The sequence below is a fragment of the Leopardus geoffroyi genome, chromosome D1, assembly GCF_018350155.1.
Source record: "Leopardus geoffroyi isolate Oge1 chromosome D1, O.geoffroyi_Oge1_pat1.0, whole genome shotgun sequence".
Lineage (NCBI taxonomy): Eukaryota > Metazoa > Chordata > Mammalia > Carnivora > Felidae > Leopardus > Leopardus geoffroyi.
In genome coordinates this window covers 89,178,949-89,202,401 of record NC_059329.1, presented here as the reverse complement: position 1 = coordinate 89,202,401, position 23,453 = coordinate 89,178,949, and the positions used below count along the sequence as shown (strand labels likewise).

General features: G+C 43.8%; 1 protein-coding gene across 31 annotated transcripts in view; it reads right to left on the bottom strand.

Annotated features, from left to right (window-relative positions):
- CD44 (CD44 molecule (Indian blood group)) overlaps positions 1 to 23,453 on the bottom strand; it is a 91,964-nt gene that overhangs the window by 29,655 nt on the left and 38,856 nt on the right. For 8 of the 31 annotated variants that reach the window (XM_045484938.1, XM_045484939.1, XM_045484944.1 and 5 more), the window contains exons 3-9: positions 21,284 to 21,417; positions 13,722 to 13,790; positions 11,283 to 11,516; positions 6,444 to 6,563; positions 4,207 to 4,335; positions 2,756 to 2,881; positions 285 to 398 (exon numbers count right to left, since the gene is read on the bottom strand). In XM_045484938.1, coding sequence (XP_045340894.1) covers positions 285 to 398; positions 2,756 to 2,881; positions 4,207 to 4,335; positions 6,444 to 6,563; positions 11,283 to 11,516; positions 13,722 to 13,790; positions 21,284 to 21,417 — 926 coding nt within the window. The remainder of the gene's footprint in view (positions 1 to 284; positions 399 to 2,755; positions 2,882 to 4,206; positions 4,336 to 6,443; positions 6,564 to 11,282; positions 11,517 to 13,721; positions 13,791 to 21,283; positions 21,418 to 23,453) is intronic. The other 23 variants (XM_045484955.1, XM_045484960.1, XM_045484965.1 and 20 more) reach the window with 7 other exon arrangements.

Sequence of the window (23,453 nt, the reverse complement as noted above, 5' to 3'; positions counted from 1 at the left end):
GCATGAAATTTCTTAATGATTACCTGTTATTCTACTCTAACCACTTTGTCAAGGGCAGCGTCATAAACCATTTTAATGGGTTCATTTGTATAATAAAGCATCTCGAGCCCAGATGGTATGATTGGTAAGTGGCTCCCAGGTCAAACGGAGTATCCTCGCCAAAGTTAAGAATCTGTGATGAGATATTAACTACATTTCCCACTGTGTCCTGATGATTGACCTTTGCAGCATCACGGACTTTGAGGGAAAAAAAAGTCCTTAATTAAGTATGCATAACCCATTACCAGTCATCCTCGCAGTTGTCTGAAGTAACACTCCTGGATTCGATTCGCCTGGGCTCCATTGGGTCCGATCCTGGTTCTGTTTTGGGTGGTTAAAAAGCCGTGGTGTGGTTGAAACTGTGATAATGATGATTGAAGCAATTAGGAAAATGTTATTTCTCGAGCCTCCACCACTTGTTCTGTACATGTCTCCCTTCTTTAGTCTATGCAGTGAATCATCTATAGCAGGTTGCATAGATGGTTGAGTGGAAACGGAGGGAAAGCAGACAGGCACTTCAGCTTGATTCAGCCACCCTGTTAAGCAGCTCAGTGTCCTCTGCATTCTGTCATAGAATACGCTCGGGTCAGAACATGAGATTTTCCGGAGAAAGCAGCCAAAGAAGCTGCAGCAGAAGAAAGAACAGTTTTGCAAACACCAGCCCTCCACCGAGGAGACCCAAAAACATCAGAGCTTTGCCCATCCATGCAGTCCGTAACGGCCCTGTGCACTTGAAAGCCCAAGGAATTGGTATCACTGGCAAGTGCATTACATGTAGAGCCTCAGGCTGAAGAGGGGGATACCTGAAAATGATACCACGATGATCACTTTATTTCATTAGTAGTTCTGGTGGGGAAAGGAACACCGTAAGCAGCCACAGATTTCCTACAGACGATTCTAAGAAAGAACGTCTCCCTGTAGCAAGCATACGATTTAGCTACCCATTTCTGAATAGTTACAAACACCTACGGTATTCTCATCACAGGCAAAGCATTTCATGAGCAAGCCATTCCCAGCCAATGAAGGAAAAACGAGATTCGCACATTCAGTACAAAAGCACCAGAGGCAACCAACCACCATCACAGCAGCTCCCCGGAAAAAGAAAAAAAAAAAGGCAAACTTCCACCAGCAGCCTCATACTGTCACCCACGACGATAGAGCTGGGATAGGGGACGGCACCTGACAGAAGGATCATGACAAAATCGGGATCGCTTGCTTTTGTGAAAATACGACTTGCAAATCCACCCTAACTCTTTGAAACCTAATTTCGATACTCCACTGATACAAAATTCTTTTCAGACCTGTAATGCTATCAGCCCTGACTTCGCAAGTTAAGCACGTCAGGTTTCGAATCATTATCCACATTCCCAAGAAGCATGAAACAAGTGGCAGCTGACACACCCCTACAGTAGAAAGAAGGCAGCCTGCAGAATTGTATGCACAGGTGCCAAGTAGAAAGGGGAACTGAAATTGGAAAATACGCCACAGAGATGAAAAATACCCAGGCAAGTTTTCCCCAGGAGCTTGATCACACAGTTTATTTTTCTGGTTGATCGGTTTGGGTTACCACCCAAGAAAGCTGAGTTTCTCAAGTATCAAGTCCATATCTTTACTGATGGCCCCACCTGGAAGAAGGGCCCACTTCCTGAACCCAGAATACAGTGTAATAGTAAATAAAGTTCTTCTGGTCTTGGTTATTTGCTTTTCTTTCTGAAGTCATTAAAAAGAGTTGCCTTGTTTTATAGACCAAGCTCTGCAGAGGTGTCCGGGCTAAAGAATACACCACTTACAAGCATCTCGTTCTCTTGAGTATTCTCTATTTCTCTTGAGTATTTGTGGCTTTCAATGCCATATACTCAGATGCCTCAGGGCCCAAGCCATTGTTTGGGCCCCTCCCTTCCTGGGTGCTATCCACTTGGGGATAGTACTCTCAGGTTTCAATAGGACAGACAGAACTTCAGTGACCTGGGAGAGTTCATGGCAAAGGTACACCTTCTCTAAGGACAGGTTCAGAATTCTCATCTCTGTTCAGCAATATCTTAGATCATTACAGATATGTCGAGGAAACCCCGTCATCTGGTGGAATATTAGACTGATCGTTGCCTGTTTTTTTCTAAGGATGCTTTTCAGCTCAGTTGCCATCTCTGGTCTCAAAAAGTTTTACAACTGTCACCAATGTGGATACTATTATGCAGTGGTTTCACTACTGAAACACAATTGTTTTTAACAGTTGGGCGCTGCTTTGTTAAAGCTCAGCTGACACTTGTCCTTCCCTTCAATGCCTTTCTCTCCTATCGGTGCCCTATTCATTTGTTAAAACCAGATGTGCTCCCTTGATTTCAACCAAGTTTTGATTACCATTCTTGAATGCCAGTTCCCAACGTTTAAGCCTTTCTAGGGCCGTCTAAGTCTTCAATTTAGAATTGAATCAATTCTAATTCTAAATAGATACACCAAAACAGAAAGAACCCAAGGCATTAGGAATTTTATAAAAGCTATTTGCCCCATTGCTCTTCCAAATATGTTTGGGCTTCCATTAGAAGAAATCATTTTTCTTCCTTCATAATCTTATCAAGGTATAACTAAAGTGTGATCAGTCACGGGTTTATGCTCATTTTCCACATTAACTATTTTCCAAGATGGACCCTCTTGGGCACCACTCGGGTTAATCAGTAAGCCTCGCATAAATGGTTCTACCGTAATTGATTATCCTTACTGGTACTGGAGATAAAATCTTCATCATCATCAATGCCTGATCCAGAATAACTGGGGTGTTTGTCTCTTTCATCTTCGTTTTCTTCAGTTGGTTCCCAGCCTGCTGAGATGATATTTGAATCCGTACCTGTTGTGGTGACTTATGTTAGTGGCTGGACTGGATGCCAAACAACCCATTTGACAGAGGAAGAAAATCAGGCACAGAATGTATAATGGAATTCCCAACATTGTAAGAGCAGAGTGAGACATCTAACGTGTGTATCCCCAAATTCTTGCATCCTGGTCTCTGAAGCTAATGCATAGGTTTAAAAACAACCAGCTATGACCTTTACAACTGAATGATCTCTTTAAGGAAGTTCAAAGAACACATATGGACATAATCCCACCAAAGACACAAAAGAGAAAAAGGCCAGTAAACACTCCCCCCTCCCTGCTTTCAGATTGTTAACTTATTAATCAAGCATGTGCCATCAAAACTAGGTTGTCAAGAATAGAATGGAAAGGTTTCACACATGCCTCTTTCTTTTGTCCAGCCACCTGCAGAAGAATTTTGGAATCTAAACACTTGTCAATCATTTTTACAATCCCATAGTTGTATTCACGATTTGTTAATTCATTTTTGACCTTGTAGAGCATCACATCACCCTAGCTCTGAATGCAAAGGAAAGCTGAACTACCATTCCCAACAACACTGCAGCATACATAAAAAAAAAAAAAAAAAAAAAAAAAGTGAATCAATTAACAGAGAAATCATGCCTGGCAATTATTAGTCAACCAAAAGGGTTGACTAAAATGGACTGGAGCCAAGATTTTGAGAAATTCTCATGTTTTCCCTTTGGGATGCATCACAGGAAAGAAGATGGAAACCAAACCCTCTGCCTCCTCTTACTGGTTGCTGTAGAAGATGTCTCTTTACTGAAAAAGGGCTTCGTACATTTTGAATGAGATTCATGCTATCTTTTGGAGCGAACATTTGTGTTTTCTTACAATCAGTGTCTACCCCAAGAATAGTTCCACTGATGGATATTTTCTATATTTTTCTAGTTCTAGCTACACTATTTTATTTTCCCATGGAAAGTCAAGAAGTTTTAATGACTTTTGTCATTTTAGAATATCTTTCAGGGCCAACATTCAGTTCTGTCATCAAGAGAGACCTGATCCCCTTTCACCGTGCTCTTATTAGCCTCCTCCGGGGCTGTATTAATTCTATAGAGTAGAAGGAAGAAATCTGCTGATGAATGCTATAAAATCAAACACGGATCTCAGAGCTCATGATCCTTCACAAGTCATCCAAAACATTTGTGAAGCCAGAATGGACTTTAGACTTAGTATCCCTGAGGTCAATGAACTATCAAGAGATAGTTATGAAATGAGATCTGTCTCAGAGAAAGAGATCTGTCTTTCAAGGCCTGTCAAGAGATCTTATGAAATGAGATAATAACAACTCATTACCAGCCGTTATCGTTGTTGTGTGAAGATGATTCTCGGACTCTGATGGCTGAAACCACCATGAAAGCCAATCCTGGGCTTCTCGCCTCTTGGTTGCTGTTTTGGAAGTTGTGCCACTAGAACTCATCAAAGCTGTTGTAACCATAATTGAATTGATGGTTGAAAGGTTAATTATCAGTTCCTAAGAAGTAGCCCTGAATACGCTTTTACTCTTTCACTACTCAAGAGAGTCATCTATACATAATATACATGGCGGCAAGAAACAGAAAAAGCGCAGGAGTTCCACTTATTTTAGAGGCCCATACCGCAGGTCATAGAATGTCAGAAATGGAAAGACCTTAAATATCATCCAGTTAATGATCCTCATCTTAAAGAGGAAAAAACTGTTGGACAGACCTTGCCTTGTGTGGCGTCAGAAAGGCCAAATGAGAGGTCTCAAAAAGAGCGTGACAGCGGTCTTTGAATTTTGAAAAACTATTAACATCACAGAGGGGTTAAATTTTTGTCTGTGGTCCCAAAAGGCCAAACGAGGACCTGTGGCAAGAATTGCAGGGGACGACTTTTCTTCCAAATGTTGGATTTAAAAAGGTTACAATCTGAACTATCCAACGATGAACTTCTTCATAAAGTATTGTGTTCCCCACGGTCAGAAAGATCGCTTAGCAGGAAAATTGTGCAGATCAAATGATAAGAAGGTTGCTTGAGTGAAACTATTGAAGATCCTCTCCAAATCTGAGAGTCTATGATTCCGAAACCAAGCTCTCCAGAGTCTGAGCCCATCATCTTCCACACACTCTATCTTGGCCAACCAATATCATTCTCCCTGAATTTAGGGTATGATATTTCTACCAGCAATCCTAGACACGTAACCCCAGCAATCCCCAACGCACAGAAGGATACCACATGAAGGGGAAAATGCAAAAAGATGCCTTTCCATCTTTTTCCATTTAGTGTCCAGATCTGCTAGCAATTTTGCCCATGGCCACTTTTTACGCCACCATCGTATTTTGCGAAGCAGAACGTGACATTTTGAGTCCATTTGTGAAAGGAAGGTAATCAATCAGGAAAGACAGGCACAAACAAAGTGAACCAATGATCTCACTAACAAAATCAGAAATAAGAGTCCTGGTTTGAAACTTCCCAAGACTGCTATTTCTGCCACCATAATGTCCACCGGAAGAATATTTCATATTCTTCAGATAAAAAGCTGAAAAACGGCTCAGGCAGAGAGGCTGAAACCATCATTAAATCCCCAAATACAAAAGCAAGGTGATGAGATATCTTTTTTTTTTTTCAGCTATTAAGAAAGCCCAGAAATGGCCCAAGATGAAGAACTGACAAGGAAGACCTTTTCCTTCACAATGTTTGTTCTATGAAGATAAACATTGCCAACATTTAAGAACAGCATATGCTTTATTCTGCACACCCCCTCCAGCATTACCTTAACCACTATGACATGTAATCACAGCATAACATCAACACTATTTTCCTTACAGAAGTATTTGCCAAGATAAAAAATACGGTTTACTCTATGTGTTATAAGCCAAGCAAGGGTAGAGGACAATTTTTATTGCCCTCCTTCTGCAGAAAGAATGCCCAGTGATTTTGAAATACGGTCATATCATCCATCAGCAAAAGTTAATAAAGGAAGATATGCTTGTAATCTCCCATTGTTATAGACTTGGAATCTCTTCCCACACAAGCTCTCAATTCAGAATACTTTGCAAGGATTTAGACTTAGTCAAACGTCCAGGGAACTGGTTAGAGGCCTAGATTCCGACAGAAAGCGACAGGTTACTTCCTCCACTTTACAGCTGAGGATTTAGATGTGCACCCCAGTGCACAGGGGTGACAGTTTGCACCCATAAATCAGCATTTCCCTCTGTTATCACTGACTGTGGTGATTAGATCGGCAGAAGGTAGGAGTGTGCACTCTGTAATAGACTTCTTTTCAAGAGGATACGTTCTGGATGAATCTCCTAACTGAAGCTTCTGAAGGAAAAATAATTCTGATTCGATGTGCATGTGGCCAAAAGGAAAACAAATAGAAAGAACACATAAGAGTGTCCACTCGTATCCCCAGATTCACAGGCCCTCTGATCTGTACCAGATCCTGTTCTCCCTAAGGAGGAGATGGAACAACGGTGGGAAATTTCTCCAGGATAATGGGTGTCCTTCTCCTCGACCTGGAAAAACCTGGCATTGAGGGCAATGGAGAAACAGAAGACATAACGGTTTACCTGTTGTCGCAGCTGCTGTGTGATCCTGAGTCTTAGGCTGTGAGTTACCCAACCAGGACCACATCCAATTAGTTTGCTCCTGAACTGCTGCGTGGCTGTTTGAGTGCACAGTTGAAGTAACTGGATCAATTATGAAAATACCATTTAGTGAGATCTTTCCACAAAACCTTTACTCCCAGTTCTACATACATAGAAAGTCGGTATCTATTACAGAGCGGAGATTACCAAAGAAAGATTAAGGCCTGCTTTTATCTCTCCAGTCTTCTAACGCCTCTTAGAATCTTAGAGCAACATCAGAAATACAAGTTCTTTTTTTAAAAAAATTTTTTTAACGTTTATTTAGTTTTGAGAGAGAGAGAGAGAGAGAGAGAGAAGTGCAAGCAGGGGAGGGGCAGAGAGAGGGGGAGACACAGAATCCGAAGCAGGCTCCAGGCTCCGAGCTGTCAGCCCAGAGCCCGACGCGGGGCTCAGACCCACGAACCGTGAGATCATGAGCTGAGCCGAAGTCGGACGCTTAACCAACTGAGCCACCCAGGAGCCCCCAGAAATGCAAATTCTGCACGGGTATCAATTCAGTGGTGCTCATTTCTCAAATGGAACCCCCTGAACACAGGCTCAGAGCAAAACCAAGTAGGAACTTAATAACCGGTGAAGGAAAAGAGATGTTATTTTACTTGATGGGGCGACCCAGCCATGAACTGAAGATCTTCGATGCAGCATTTCGTAAAGTTGCTTTTGTTCATTTATTTTTGGAGTGTCTTTAGAGATGCTTGTTTGTAATCTCTTGGGTCTATCACTTTATGCAGGTAGCTTCTGATGACAACTGCCATTTCAAAGTTCCGCCCACACTCATTAACTTCAAGTCAAGCTTTATGCTTGAGCAGGAGGAGCTTTGCAAAGGGTGTGTGTTCAAAATGTTGAAATCAGATGAAGCTTTGTTGAGTGTCCATTTATCACTTCCTGTCACTTTTAGTTCTAATTCAGAATGTGTTCCCAGAAAAGAAACAAGACTTCCCAAGTTAGAGAAATTCTGGACTCTATTCAAATTAGAGAAAGGACAATCAGTAATATTGTGCAATTTGAAATCTCCCATTTGACTCTCAAGTGGGCCTTGAGTCTAGAATGTTTCCCTGCAGGGGCACCTGGGTGGCTCAGTTGGTTGAGCATCTCTTAATTTCGGCTCAGGTCATGATCTCATGGTTTGAATTGGAGCCCTGTGTCGGGCTCTGTGCGGACAGCTCAGAGCCTGGAGCCTGCTTCAGATGCTGTCTCCCTTTCTCTGCCCCTCCCCAGCTCACACTCTGAATCTCTTTCAAAAAAAAATACACATAAAAAAAGAGAATGTTTCCCTGTAGAAGAAGAACAGCAAAGATTATCAGGATAAACAGCTAAACCACTCGAGATCTTTAAAAGCCATTTCAAGTTATATACCCTTTTGAAAATCTGATATAAGTTATGACTCCTGTCCTCAAAAAAGTGATCCAACAGATACACATTCTCAAAATTTTGTGTATTATTTCAGGTAGCTCTTGAACACCTTATGACCCATCACTGAACCTATGGGAAGTCCATTAATTCCAGGTAAAAAACTTTGACTCTGTATTCAGAAAACGTCAACAACCTGTGCAATATGCTCTGTGCTACAAAAGACACATTGGCACAGAGTAGAGAGAATGGGAGCCAATTTCACCAGATAAACCTGAGCATCCCCCTGAAAAATTCTCAGGCACCTCATTCTGCCCTCAGAAACCTTTTTAAATATGGAGACCTTCTGCCACTTTCACCGTATAGAAGACCAAGAAGAGACCAACGGGAAGCAAACATACAAGAGCAAGATAGAAATAGGAATACTTCTAATTTCCTGAAAGGAGTCAGAAGCATCAGAGTTTCCAATTTTCCCAACCCAAGTAGGCCATGCCAGACCAAAAAAAAAATTTTTTTTTTACATATATATGTATGTATATATTTCCTTGCCATCCAGAAGACAAGGAAATCGAGTGTTCCAAGGTAAGAGGCTGCTTCCTGAGTTGGTTTAGGTTTCTGGATTCCAGAGAATGCCAGACCGCCAATAGAAAAGAGGCTGACAACATGCCTCCAGGAAGGCTCTTCCAAAAATCACATTTGTAATAAAAAGCCTGATGGAAATCAAAACCTCTCCAGATGGTTGTTCTGGTTGGCTTTCCCTACAGCCACCCACTAAGGACCCTTAAGGAAGGAATGAGCCAGCCAAGCTAAAGACGTGCTTCTCTGTCCTCAGCCCAACCTCCTCTGGACATCTGACCTCCTGTACCCATTACAGAGGACTTGCTGTCACTCCCTCCCGCCAAGCTCTACCTTTTTGGTCCAATAGTCATGAAGCTTTGGGAATCTCCTCACTAGCCTCACATAATGGGGTCTATCCAAGAACTTACCACTGGTAACTTTTTCTAACGTGGACTGCTTTCAAGTTTTTACCCGATTGTTTTCTTGGATACCCTTCTTTGCACAGATGGATTTATCTGGAGCTTCCACTGGCCTTTTTGGATGCTGTAGCACTTCAGTGACTCTAACCTGAGAGTCATTCTGTTGGATAAATGAATCTATCTCTTACTGAACTACTAAGAAAAACTTAGCTAAGTGCTCTGAAAAGAGGGAAGAACACTTCTTTTCTCAACGCAAATCCTATGTTTTCGTTAAGTCTCAAAGCATTCCTTCTCCTTGATTTCTGAACAGTAGCGGGGCTCCAAGAAAGTCAGTTCAGCTCTGGGTCCGAAGTAACTAGAGCAGCATTTGGCACAGAGAAGACCTCAAATATTGCTTAATACTTAGTAAATATTGGTTACTAGCTTACTAATCCTTATCTCCCTTCAGTATCACTTTCTAATGGTATTCACCACTGGATCCCAAGCATTAGCACAGACTTGGTACATAGTAGGTCCTCAAAATATGTTTTCTGACTAACTAACCTGAGCAGGAAATGTGCAATCCTTTAAACAGCGTGCGGGCCGCCTGGGTGGCTCGGTCGATTGAGCATCCGACTTCCGCTCAGGTCGTGATCTCCCGGTTTGTGGGTTTGAGCTCCGCATCAGGCTCCACACTGTCAGTGTAGAGCCTGCTTGGGGTCCTCTCTCTCCTTCTCTCTGCCCCTCCCCTGGTTGTGCGCTCCCTCTCTCTCTCTCTCTCAAAAATAAATAAACGGTAAAAAAAATAAAAATTTAAAGATGTGCTGTGACTGTCCATAAAATGACCCCGTTGCCTTTCCAAAGCGCACGTGAAATACTCACTATTTTGCATAGGCTAATAATGGCTTGAGTGTGAATTTCACCTAGTTCCTAAAAGATACATTTTGTCATGATTTTCTTCTTCGGTGGGAAATAGTACCTTAGAGTAGACTTGATTTGCCTCTTGCTGAGACCACTAATTGTTACGTTTGCCGACGTCTGACAAAAATCGCGTGTCCGGATGATAGGCACCTTCAGCGGGGTTACTTTACCAAGGCAGGGCGCTCAAGAAGTAGCAAGCAGCCAATAGCACTGCCTGCTTGGTTTGCCGAAGCCCCTCCCAAGAAGGGTCATCCATGGGATGACAGACAATGAGGAGACACAATCCTCAGAGAGCCAGTAATCTGGGAAAGCACGGGCAGGTTGAAAACGTCCGCTTCCTGAAAGGCTGCAAAGGATCTGCAAAGAACCCAAGCAGACCTCACGCCTATTTGTTCCGCACCCTCAGCCAGCTGCTCACAGGAATTTAAAACACTGTTGAGCAAGTAACCTTACATGAAGTCACCGTGCTCTGAAGGTGGCCCTGGCTTCTGGGGGGACGAGGCACCGAAAAGGGCCCTATCTTGAGCATTGGCAAAGCAGTGAACTTCTGGCACACTCTTTGGAGACCGGAGTTCCAGCCCTCCAGAGCCATAGACAGGAAGAAAGAAAAATCCACACCATACTGGGAAAGCTGCCCAAGAGGCAGAGACCCTGTTTCAGTTTGAGTAATCCTCCACAGAAGGAACGCGGCCAATCTGAAAACCTGTTTTAAAACAAACCATAGGGAAAAAGCAAAGAGGGAAGCAAAGAAGGAGATGAGAGGGCGATGCAAACACTTTCCAGTGAAAGTGGGCACAAAGGGCAAAAAAAAAAAAAAAAAAAAAACCTCAACGAGATCGAACACAATGTTTACATATTTCCACTCTCGCAGTCCTAACGTGATGAATTACCCACATATCCAAGCAAGTATTAACAGCCTTCCCCTACAGGCTGGGATATACAACTTTTAAGCAGATTTAATTTGATCAGATAACTCCTTCAGATATGCTTCCTTAAACCCAAAACAAAGGGACTGTTTAGTAAATCACGGGTGATGAAGGTGACTGACTCTCACGCCATCAATAAAACAGCATAAATCACGTTAAAACGCAAAAATGTAAGGTTCGGTTGAGAAAAGCGGATGGACTGGTATGCATGCATTACGATCCCAGCTGTATGAAAACAATCTTATCCAAAGGTGGATAAGAACAAGAAAGAAACATGTGAAAGTAATAACAGCTTCCGTGTCATGCTTGAGTTGTCACCACGTCCCTGAGACAAGAGAACAAGAAAAACTCTTCTAAAAAGACTTCCAAAACGGCACTACTTCTCCCAAGGTAAGCAAAACAGAGAAGCAGATGGACAAAAATTACAGGCGGTAGCAGCCAATGCATACAGGGCACTGACAACCGTAATAGCCCACCTCCCCACATGAGGTCACCAACTTCTAGAGACAGGAGACAGTCGACACACAAGCGAGGGCCCGTCACTCAGGAAGACCAGAGACGTTTCTGCAAACAAATTGCCATCGGAAAGCACAGTGATTCATTCTCCTTACTGGTAATGGGGGGATTCTCTGGGTTGTCGGACACCCCGGGACTGTCTTGGTCCTGGGTCGGGTAGGCAGTTGGAAGGTGGGTGTGGAAAATGCTGTAGCCTCCCGAAGTGCTTCTTTCACTGGACGATCCACTGCTCACGTCATCGTCAGTGGGGTTGCTGGGGTAGATGTCTTCAGGGTTAGTTCTGTATTCACCCGTCTGGGTATAGCGGGTGCCATCACGGTTAACAATGGCTGGGAGAAAGAGAAGGCACTCTCAGAACTTGACAGCCGACATTTTCTGAGTTTAAGCAAGACTGTGGATTGTCATGTAAGACAGTGACTTCAAAGCTATTTTTCTTTGTGATGAAGCAAAACAATACTTAACTACCTAGCTAGATGGGTGGGGCGAGTAGGTGATGCACTAAGAAAGTGTACCCTCCCGTGCCCACCCCCGCCTCTTAGAAATGGGGCGGGAGAAAGAGGGTGTGTTTGGACGTGTCCATGTTTGAATCCCAGCTTTGTGTGCCTCTCGACAAAGCTGGTACCGGGCTTCATTTCACTTCTGTCATTTGTAAAATGGGAAAAGTACTACCTTCTGTTATGAGCACTATATGATGCACTGTATGTAAAGTGCTTAGCATAGTATCCAAAATTTAGCTGGTCTCAAAAAAAAAATGATAATTTCCCCACTGGTCCCTATTCTCCCTTCTCAAGGACATGTAAAATTTGTTGCTATTGATTCCAAACTGTTTCTAGAAAGGATTGGAAGCAGGAGCAAAGAGGTTAGCAGTCCCAACAGGGAATATATATTTGCAAATCCATGAAGAATCAATGCCCCCTTCTTTCTAAGGGGCGAATGTTGTCAGTCTTCACGAGCCCCTACTCTGGTTAAGACATCAGCATGCCTCAACAGTGACAGAGCCCTTGCCCGTCCTCTGTGACATTCAAACTTGAATTTGAGTAGCACAGAGGCATATAAAGCTCAAAATCTTTGATTTCAACAAGGCGATGCCTAGAATAGACAGGAGGAGAAAATGCAAGAATGATTTCCTTCATTGTTCCCCTGAAAAAGACTGGCTGCCTTTGTCAAGTCTGGCCCACTCACCGCACAAGTGTGCATTTAGCTGAAATTATTTTCTGCTATATTGCACTGGACTAAATATTCCTTTTGTCCACCTATATGGCTTGCCCAAGTGGAACTATTAGTAAAACATAAATTAAAAAATATTCCAAAGTCTCGAACAGCCCGATAATCTCTGCAAATGAAGATTTGATCAGAAAATATGACGCAACTCGGATAGGTCTGGACTTTGAAAGGCATTGGTGAGCACCAAGGAAGTGGGACGTTTATTGAACGTGACTATGGGCCAAGCACACATTAGACATGTTACCTTTCTTCACTTTCTTTTCAAATCTCACCTGTTGTTCCATTATCCAGATGAGAAGACTGAGGCTCAGAGACAGTAAGTCCTTCCTTTAAGATCACCCAGGTGGTAAGGAACTAGACCAAGCCTGACTGAGACAGCACATCTCACCGTGAGGGCCTCCCTTTTCTTCCCTGAGGCACAGGTTAGGGACAATTTTTTATATAACAGTGTGGGGCTGGATGGGCGTGGCCAGGAAGAATTCTCAGCCCTCTGCCACTGCCACCACTGTTCCCTTGTACACTGAGGGGTCTGGTCCTTAGGAGGCAGAAACCAGGCCTCTTCAACATTATGACACTTCCCCCCAAAAATGAGGTTCAGAGGCCAGAAGGTCAGGGTTAATAAGTTGACCACTCTGAAAATTTTGGTTGAGATTTTCTGTTCTCATACAGTGCCAGACGCCTCCTTCTTGGGGTGATCAAGATGAGTTTAGGTGGGTGTGGTATAAATAATGTTGAAACCCCTATCAGGAAATCTATGCCCTTTATAATTATCTTTCAATACTACCATTAAACAAAATTTAGGGGGCTAGAATACCTCTCCCCCTAAGACTTACTAATCCCCTTCTATGAGAAAGAACACAGCTCAGACTCAGAACCTTCAGCAGCTAGAATTTAAGAACGCGACCTAATTTGTCCCACATTTTAAGTATATGTTTAAGGATACCTTCTACTTATGACCAAGAATTGGGTTTTCCATTTGCAGGCATTTTTTTTAAATGAACATAGTTTAAGTAGAAAAGAATGGACCAATTAAACGCAAAATATCAAGGGAATGATTGTTCTGTGTACACAGAGGCGTCAAAAAGAGTGAAAGTGGTTTTCGAATGACTGCAGTTTGAGGAACAATGTGTTGGGGTCAACCAAGTTGTAGTTTCAAGCCACTGCAGGAGAAGGGGAAGGGCCAGTGAATCACAGCCAGTGTCCCTGGCCGAGGGAAACAACTATTCTGCTCAAATGTGAAACACAGAAAATGCATCTGACCCCTCTCCCAAGAATGGAGAAACTCAATGAAGGTTCGAAGAGATACGTACTTATGGTAATTGGTCCTTCAAAGGCATTGGGCAGGTGTGTGACCGATGTACAATCTTCTCCAGGCGGAGCTGTGGGGTAGCAAAGAAAAAAGGCATGAGAACAGTAAAAACTACGAGCAGAACTGATTTCTGTTGGTTAGTATGGGGTTTTATTAAACATTTTCTGAAATAATTTTCTTTTTTTTATTATTGAAATGTACCATACCCTATACCATACTTTTCATCACCATGACTTACTTATTTTAGAACCGGAAGTTTGTACCTCTTATTCCCCTTCACCTGTTTCACTCATCCCCCACCCTTCTCCCCTCTGGCAACCATCAATTTGTTCTCTGTATTTACGAGTCCGTTTCTGTTTGCGTGTTCGTTTGGTTTTTAGATTTCGCATATAAGTCAACTAAATAATTTTCTTTTTCTGAAACTTGATTAAAGTTCCCTAGGAACTTCCCTGACCTTTGTGATGCATTTTCCATTTTTATTTACCTTCATACATTTCGGAAAGCTTACTTGTTCCTCTTTCCACCCTAACGGATTCATTCATTAAACAAACACATATATATGTATGTTCTCCATCAAGTGTTGCGGAAGGCTGGGGATATTATGGTAGATAAGATAGACATGTCCTTCTGGAATGAGGCATCGATTAGAAATTACTTCTTAAGTGTGTTATTATAGAAGTAATGTCGGGGGGAGGGTTGCTGGGGTGGCTCAGTTGGTTAAGCATTGATCTCAACTCAGGTCACGATCTCACAGTTTGTGAGATGGAGTCCCGTGTCGGGCTCTGCACTGACGCACGGAGCCTGCTTAGGATCCTCTCTCTCCCTCCCTCCCTGCCCCTCCCACACATGCACTTTCTCTCAAACTAAATAAACATATAAATAAATAAAAGTAATATGGGAACAGTGTAAAAACATTTTTTAATAAAGAAGTGTGAACTATAATGAAAAAATCATATGCGATCCCAATACTCTATAGAAATGATGGAAACACAGGACAGACCAATATAATCAAATGTTTATCAACGTGACCAGTATGAGAATACATACATTAAAATAAGCACCAAGAATTGACTTGATAGAATCTACTCCTGAAATCATTGTTGCACTATATGCTAACTAATTTGGATGTAAATTTAAAAAAATAAAAAATAAGTTAAAAAAAAGTTTTAAAACAAAAAAAAAAAATTCCAAAACAAACGAATCTTCAGTGGCTTCTTGATGCACAGATGTGTTGATTAACTTAGCTGGATCCTTAAGTGCCTACTCTGTCTAGACTTCTTCTTAACATATAGCTAATGAGCTAGGTTGTCCACCATTGGTCTAGGTGCCCAGACTATTTCCTGAGACCAGTGTGCTGCCATATCCCACCCGGGCACCGTGGCTTCTTTTTCTTTGTCCTCTATCTTATCTTCTACTTTCCCCTCTTCTTCAGGAATAAAGATTTCTGACTGTACCTTGGATACTCCTAACCACCTAGAGACATTACTAAGTAGCTCTCTGAGAACACTGTGGAAAGCCCACTGAAAATGCCCTGAAAATTCCACCCTGCATACCTAAGCCCTCAAAAAACAAGATCGAAGAATGCCTTAACCAGCTGTTCCATTTATGCCCAAATGCTCTATTTGGTAACTAGACTTTGTATTGAGCTCTAAAAACTCAGAGAACTTTGAACTGGCTGTGCTATTGTAGGAAGTTTGGATCCATTTGTGAATTATAGCTTTTATACTGTGTATGTGTATTTGTGTGTGTGTGTGTGTGTGTGTGTGTGTGTGTGTGTGCGCGCGCACACACGCACCTGTGCCCAAAATGGCAGCTTATTTGTTAGGTTGGTTTGTCCCTAGAGTTGTTTCTTAGAAAAGACAAAGAAAGAAAGGGATGGGTGGATGGATGAATGGATGGATGGATGGATGGATGGATGGAGGTAGGAAGACTGCTATCATTAGGAAGGCTGTTATAAATATTTTAAGTGTTCTGCCATAAATTAATGGGTAGTCATAACATTGAACAGAAACATAAGTTGAACAAAACAAGGTTTGGTTGCTTCCCAACCCCCAGAAGCATCTTTTCCTACAGGTGAAGGGGATGCCTTTGTATGTTCAACTGGGAAAAAAAAAAAAAAAAAAAACAGGTTTTAGAAAAGCCATTCTTGTAAAGGCTAAGTAAAATATTTCTCAGAAGAGAGTCTCAGAGAAAGTCACCTCCTCAGTAAGGCTGTTCCTCACTGTCCAATGTCAGCCAGCCCTTTACCAATCCCCTACATACACCACCATCACACATTTGCTTGCAGCTCTTCTGGATTCTTCTCTCTCAGATTATCTTGTTCATTTTACCTGATGGTTGTTCAGGGCACATCTCCCAACCCCTAACCCCTGCTCCATAGAAATATGTAAGTTCTACACGATGTGTAGTGACCTTAGCTATCTTGGGCAGAACATTTATGTGTGATCGGTCAGAAAGGCACTTGATAAATATTTGTTGAATGAACGAAAGAGGAAATACCAAGGTAATTTCTCACAGGCCCATTCTTCCAGGAAACACACCTAAGATGTTAACTCTCCAAATGGACTGCCGTTATAAACAGGTCAAGAAATGTCTAGATAAACCCTGAATGGCAACGCTGTAAGAAATATTTTTTAAAAAGTTTTAGAAATATCAGTTCATTTATTCATTTTAAACATTACTCATGTGACAGGTTTTTTAAAAAGAGCAAAAAGATGAACATGTTCCTGTCTCTGCTTTTGAGGAATTCACAAGGTCATGGGGGACAATAACAATACTTCTTTAGATTTTTACAGCTTTCAAATAATTTTCCCAAGGATTTCCTCATCTGAAAATCAGGACAGATAGCCAACCTGGGAGATCTTGAAGAGTATCTACCCTGTCTGTTGTGGTAACGCCACCAGAAACTGGCCTGACCTGTGAGATGTTTCTTCTTTTTAATTTTCAAAAATTTATTTATTTATTTTATTAGAGAGAGAGAGGGAGGGAGGGAGAGAGGTAGCACTCAAGTGGGGGAGGGGGCAGAAAGAGAGACAGAGAGGGAGAGAGAGAGAGAGAGAGAGAGAGAGAGAGAAGCTTAAGCAGGCTCCACACTCAGCATGGAGCCTGATACGAGGCTCGATCCCATGACTCTGGGATCATGACCAGAGCCGAAAGCAAGAGTCAGGCAGTCCACTGAAGGAGCCACCCAGGTGCCCCACGGATGCTTCTGGTACTATCACTTGCACAAATCCGGAAACAGCCTTGGATTATGACCTCTTAATGACAGGGATGGAACGACGTTCCCCAAATTCAAACACAACAGCACTGCCCTGGGAAGGAACTTCTAGGAGTTGGGTTGTAATAGACCGGGGCACGATGTAAAAAAACACCAAGACAGTTTTGTAAATCATTAGAGCATTTGTTCAAACGGAGCCTCTTCATGCTCCAGTTCACCTTAACTTTTATAAAGAATATCAAATCTGCCGAGCACACTAGGATGAATGGTGACCCAAATGTGCAATTAATACCTTCACGCTCCCCTGTCAGACAGCAGAGCGTCACTGACAGTTTTTTATTCTGTTTAATGAGCACTGCACTGCTGGGAGAATCAGGCCTGGTGAGCCTTTCCTGAACCCAAGGGGTCGTTAGAAAGACTCTGGGGTGGGCTTCCTGGTGGGCTGCCTCTCTCAACTTTGCCTCCACTGCAGCAAAACAGCCAAGAGAAATGTTAATTATTCCATCCGGCCAATGACTCAGTGCCAGGTAGAAAGACATCTTCCTCAATGCCTGATAGACTCTAGATATCCAGTAAGTACTTGTTGAATGGATGAAAGAGCGAAGAGACAGAGGAATGTAGAATCTTCTCCTAAATCCCTCCTTCAAAAAAGAATGGGGGGTTTTACTGGAGGCAAACTTAAAAAATGGACCAACTCAAGTCAGTTCTCTGGGCTGTTAACAAAAAAGTCACCATGCTCGTGCTGGGCCTTCCTGAGAGAGAAGGCAATAAAAATAAAAATCATGCAGCCTTCCCAGGGTCTGCCTTATTTTCATTTGTAACCCACAGGCCATCTTTTACAAAACTACTGCTGAGGGGCGCCTGGGTGGCGCAGTCGGTTAAGCGTCCGACTTCAGCCAGGTCACGATCTCGCGATCCGTGAGTTCGAGCCCCGCGTCAGGCTCTGGGCTGATGGCTCAGAGCCTGGAGCCTGTTTCCGATTCTGTGTCTCCCTCTCTCTCTGCCCCTCCCCCATTCATGCTCTGTCTCTCTCTGTCCCAAAAATAAATAAACGTTGAAAAAAAAAAATTTAAAAACAAAACAAAACAAAACAAAAAAACTACTGCTGAAACTGTAAGCACACAGAAGCGATCTGCTAAGATTGAGCTGGATTTGGTCCCTGTAGACCAAAAGGGTCTTGTGGGGGATCACATCATTGGGTCTTGACTAGCTGCTGGCAACTCTCCAGCTAAGCTGGATTCAAGGACCTTTCCAATGAGATCCCTGCATAGAACAGAAGGTTATCAAGACCCATAGTCCCCTTAGCCCCTCTTTCATCTGACTCTAAACCAAGACATTTAGACTTTCTCCTGAGATAAACAATCTTCTCTAGCTTCTTTTCTTTTCTTTTTCTTTTTTTTTTTTTTTTGTTTCATCGCTTCAACGAAATAACCTCCCAAGACAAGCAATATGGCCACTGGTTCCTTCTCACTCGACTTGCCCAGCAGAGTACTGGGTACATATAGTGGATCGATAAATACTCTTTTTAAAATTTAAAGGAAAACTGGGCCACCTGGGTAGCTCATTCGGTGAAGTGTCCCACTCTTGATTTCAGCTCAGGTCATGATCTCAACGTTTGTGGGATCGAGCCCCACATCGGGCTCTGTGCTGACAGCTTGGAGCTTGCTTGAGATTGTCTGTCTCCCTCTCTCTCTGCCCCTCCCCAACTCGTGCCCTCTCTCTCTCTCTCTCAAAATAAATAAACATTTAAAAACAAAACAACAACCAAAAACTTAAAGAAAAACGTATAAAAGCAGCCTATCTACATTAAGTAAATTTGGATAAGAGAAGAGGAAATCTTCCCCTTAACCTTGACTACTTTGCTACAACCATTTTCGTATGCACACACTCCCTGAACTTCTCCAACTTTTCAGCTGGGCTACTGCCTCCCCCGCAAAGAAGAGGAAAGTTGATTAGTACTGTTCACTCCCTTCTCTGAGGATAGGCCCATCCTTACAGGCACAAATAAGGGCAGGGAGAGAAGTCTCCGTAGTAACTTGTCTAGATGGCTGCAATTCCAGGCAATAAAACAGTGCGAGCTTCTAGCCTTTTGAGTTCAGGTTCTTTCCAGCAAGCGATACTAACTCGTCAAACAGGTGAGACAGTGTGGATACGCAACAACATAATCTATGGCATACACTCACTTGACAAGATTCGGTGGGAGAAGAAACAGGCAGGACCCAGAGACTCTGGAGTATGCAGTCCCATGCCAGCCCTGTCCCATGTGACCAACCCCTTCGTCTAAAACACAACGTCTTGGGGCGCCTGGGTGGCGCAGTCGGTTGAGCGTCCGACTTCAGCCAGGTCACGATCTCGCGATCCGTGAGTTCGAGCCCCGCGTCGGGCTCTGGGCTGATGGCTCAGAGCCTGGAGCCTGTTTCCGATTCTGTGTCTCCCTCTCTCTCTGCCCCTCCCCCGTTTACGCTCTGTCTCTCTCTGTCCCAAAAATAAATAAACGTTGAAAAAAAAAATTAAAAAAAAAAAAAATAAAACACAACGTCTTCCCAAAGCCCTCCTCTGACCTCTGGCAAGAAAATAAGCTAGCTAGGCCACATGTGGCTTTGTGTCTATTTCTCCTTTATTTGCACGTGGGTTTTCTCACCATCGTGTCATCAGACGGACGGTGTGGGTTTGAGTGTGGGAACGGGGTATGGGCCATGTACTGTTTAGCCTCATTTGGACTCTCCTCTTTTTGGTTGAACTTCATTCGCACCCTTCGCTCATATACCAGGGAAGAGAAAATACTCTGCGGTCTTCTCCTCTGTGTTTTGAGTGTCCCTCCCACAGGCTTAGGGACCTGCATGTATTTGACATAATTTTACTGGCTTCACACACTCCATTTCAACTATTCAACCCTGAAACTTTCTCTTTCTCCTAAAGTCTAGACTTCTCCTTCGGCTTCCCACTCGGATCCCGACTGGTCATGCCACAGTGGGTGGCCGGAGAGTGAAAGCTACTGACGTAATCTCACAATTATTTTGATGCTTCCACTTGCCCTTAAAAATCCATGCAGATTTGATATTCTACTAGCATATATGACATCTGTGTTTGTCTCATGCAAACAACGTCTTCAGTCATCGTATAATAATCTGTATTTGTCTCCGACAGATACTGTCTTTAACCACTGTCCAGCTAATTTAACTAAGCCCTCCTTCCCATCTTTAAGGAGAACCGATATGCCAGGAAGACGTGTTTATCGGGTTTATCTTGTGGTTCCATTTTCCTTTCACACAATCTAAAACCTTCCTAAGGGACAGAAGGCCCAGCCTGAGAAGTAAGTAATCGATCAATGTTTGATTGTCGGCATTCAAAATTTGACATTTATGTTTTTGACCCTTCTCAAAAGATGCTGAAAATACACGATGCATGGAATTTTTGAATTTTGCTGGAGCCTGAATTAGACTTATGAGCATGTTTCTAGGCCAGTGGTTGGAAGGAGGTCCCTTAGACAGGGAGAGGGGCCTGGCCAGCAGCCCAGCGTGCACGTTGTAGCTTGGTGCTCTTATTCTCCAGTTGTCAGGCTCTCAATTGTTGGGAAAGGAAACTCAAGAAGGTCAAAGGCTTACAGTATATCCTCCCAGCTTTCTCTACAGCCCCAACATATAATAAATACCTCTGAGCTAAGCCATTTGGCTCATACACCAACGCTCTCATTAGATTCATGTCACTTCTTTATTCAAAACCCCGCAATGACTTTCCATCACGTGAACCTAGTAAAACCCACATTCTCTATCATGGCCTACAGGGCCCTGTGTGATCTGGCCCCTGTCTACCCTTCTGACTTCATTCCTTGGCATTCTCGCTTCTGCTAGCGGGGCTTTATCCACCCTGGCCACCTTGGCGTCCTCAGAATAAGCCACCATGCTCCCCCACACCTGGCTTTGCATTGGCTGTCCCCCCTGCCCCTGGCTTTCCTCCATGACTCCAGCTGGGGCTCCCCCAAATGCACCTCCTCATAGGCACCTTCCCTGGCCACCTTCTCAGACCAAAGCTCCCCTAGCACTCTGAAGCTTCCCGCTCTGCTTTCCTTTTTAGAGCACTCGCCAGTCTCTCCCATCACTTAAGGTATTTACTATCTCTCTGTTTCCTGTTGGCCTCCCTGCCTAGAAAGTCAGCACCCTGGAGATAGGCATCTTGTCTCTGCTGTGGAGATACTCAGTGAGCATCTGTTATGTGAGGGGAAGCCACATGAACCACCCCCCCCCCCCCACCACTTCAGCCAAGACTGAATTACTGTCAGCTACACTGGCGAAGGCCCGCATGCCCGAAGCAACCCCAAGCGCAGAGACGATCCACTCGGAACCAACCTGAAGCATTAAAGCAGTACGTGTCATACTGGGAGGTGTTGGATGTGAGGATGTACACCCCGGTGTTGTTCGCGGCACAGATGGAGTTGGGGTGAATACGGGGGATCACCACGTGGCCTTCTATGAACCCGTACCTGCAAGAGACAAGCAAGAGGTCATCCACCTGCAAGGCGGCGGCGGGGGTTTCAGAACACGCCATCACGTGACATCTCACACGCTGCACCGCCTCGTTCAATTCACCCCTGGGGACGGCAGACGTTTCAACAACTGAGTTGTACGAAATCCGAAAACAACAGCAGAGGGAGAATGGAGGGGATCGACACCGCTGATTTTATTTAGAGCTCTATACAGAGCTTTAAAAAAGAAAGAGGCAGGAAGGAAAAACCTGTTTTCAGATAAAATCTGTGGGCAGCAGCAGCAAGTCCGTTCGAACAGGCGGAGGGAAGCCTGAGTCGCCGAAGAGGGAAGAACGACCACTTTATATGATGTGAGTTCCACTCCGGCTCTCCATCACCTTCCCATTTTCCAGGAAACACATCAAATCATCAGCCCCCAAAGGATGGGACGAGGTGGCTCTTCGCATCAGCCCGCGAATGTCAAAACTGCCTATTTCCCCCACCCCCACCCCTTCCATCCCCGCCTCACCTTTTCCTGTGATTCCCTTGCTCCAGACTCCATTACTGCAAACACAAAGCCCTGTTTATATGCTAGGAACACAGTACATTTTGCCTCACGAGCATCCCAGGCATAATTTCATTGCCAGTGGAAGTAAATTGACTGTCATTAAAATGGGAGTAAGAGTGATTAAGTAAGTAGATAGCGGTGCCTCATTTAGCTCGGGAATTTTCCAGAGGCAGCACAGTCAGAGAAGTGCATAAGGCCCCTCTGCCCCTACCAGGATGTTTCCAGGAGCAGGGGAGCAGGTCAGAGCTGGAGGCCCCTTTGGATACAACAGACAGCACCCGGGCCTCTTGGATCTGCATCGCAGAAGCTGAACACTCACTACACAATCTGTCCGGAAGGGAAAATGCCTCAAAATGAGATGTGGGCTGAGAAGAGGGTGGCGGCGGGGCGGGGGAGGTAGGACAAAGAGGGTGAAGTTAAATCCAGCAAGTTTCTGAAACTGCAATGCTGGCTAAAACGCGCAGCGTAGATCCTTTTAATCTTTCCTGCCAGAGGCAACAGCACATAGCGCATAGCCCTGCAAGACCCACGGAAATGGCCATGAATTTGAAATGTCTAAGCACATAGAGCTCATTAGGTCTATGTTGCAACTGTAGCGCATGACTAATTCCCCATCTGAAAGGACAGACTGGTTTCTCCACAGACTCCTGAGCTTGGTGGGCAGAGGGAGAGCAATTAAATGTTAACAAGTTTCCATATATCTGGGAAAGGCTACTAATCAGGGCGGGGCACACAGAAGAGAGCGGCTGCTAAGGTTTTATGGGAGCCTATGAGACTTGCCACCTGTGCTGTGGCAGATATCTGATTCATAGCTACCGGAGGGAAATTATGGAAATGTGTTTAGCAACATTTAATACCTGCTCCGGGTGGAAGGATAGGTTTCTTAGGCCCCTTTGGTTTTTCTTTTTCTTTCTTTTTTATTTTTAATTAAAAAATTGGGGGGGGGGCATTTATTTATTTTTGAGAGAGAGAGCGCGCACAGGGGAGGGGCAGAGAGAGAGGGAGACAGAGGATCCCAAGCAGATTCTGTTCTGACAGTGCAGAGCCCCATGCGGGGCTCGAACTCACCAACTGTCAGATGATGACCTGAGACGAGGTCGGGTGCTTCACTGACTGAGCCACCCAGGCATCCCTGTTTCTTTCCTTCTCCCTTTCTTTCTTTCTTTCTTTCTTTCTTTCTTTCTTTCTTTCTCTCTCTCTTTCTTTCTTTCTGTTTTAATTTAATTAACAATATCCTTGGTGAGCCTGCTCCCCACCCCACCCCATCACATCCAGGAGATCTGTGTAATACTGACATTCTAGAATCTGCATTCCCATTGTAAGTTATTCCTGAGTTGTTGCCACATCATTCCAACTGCCACTTTTATGCATCCCACCGTACATGAGCTGGGATGTTAAAATTTAAATGTGTGTATACTGCCCCAGCAGGTTGCTGTTCACAGGGAGGGAAGAAATGCTCAGCAAATCCGTGCACCTTGCTTCGTCC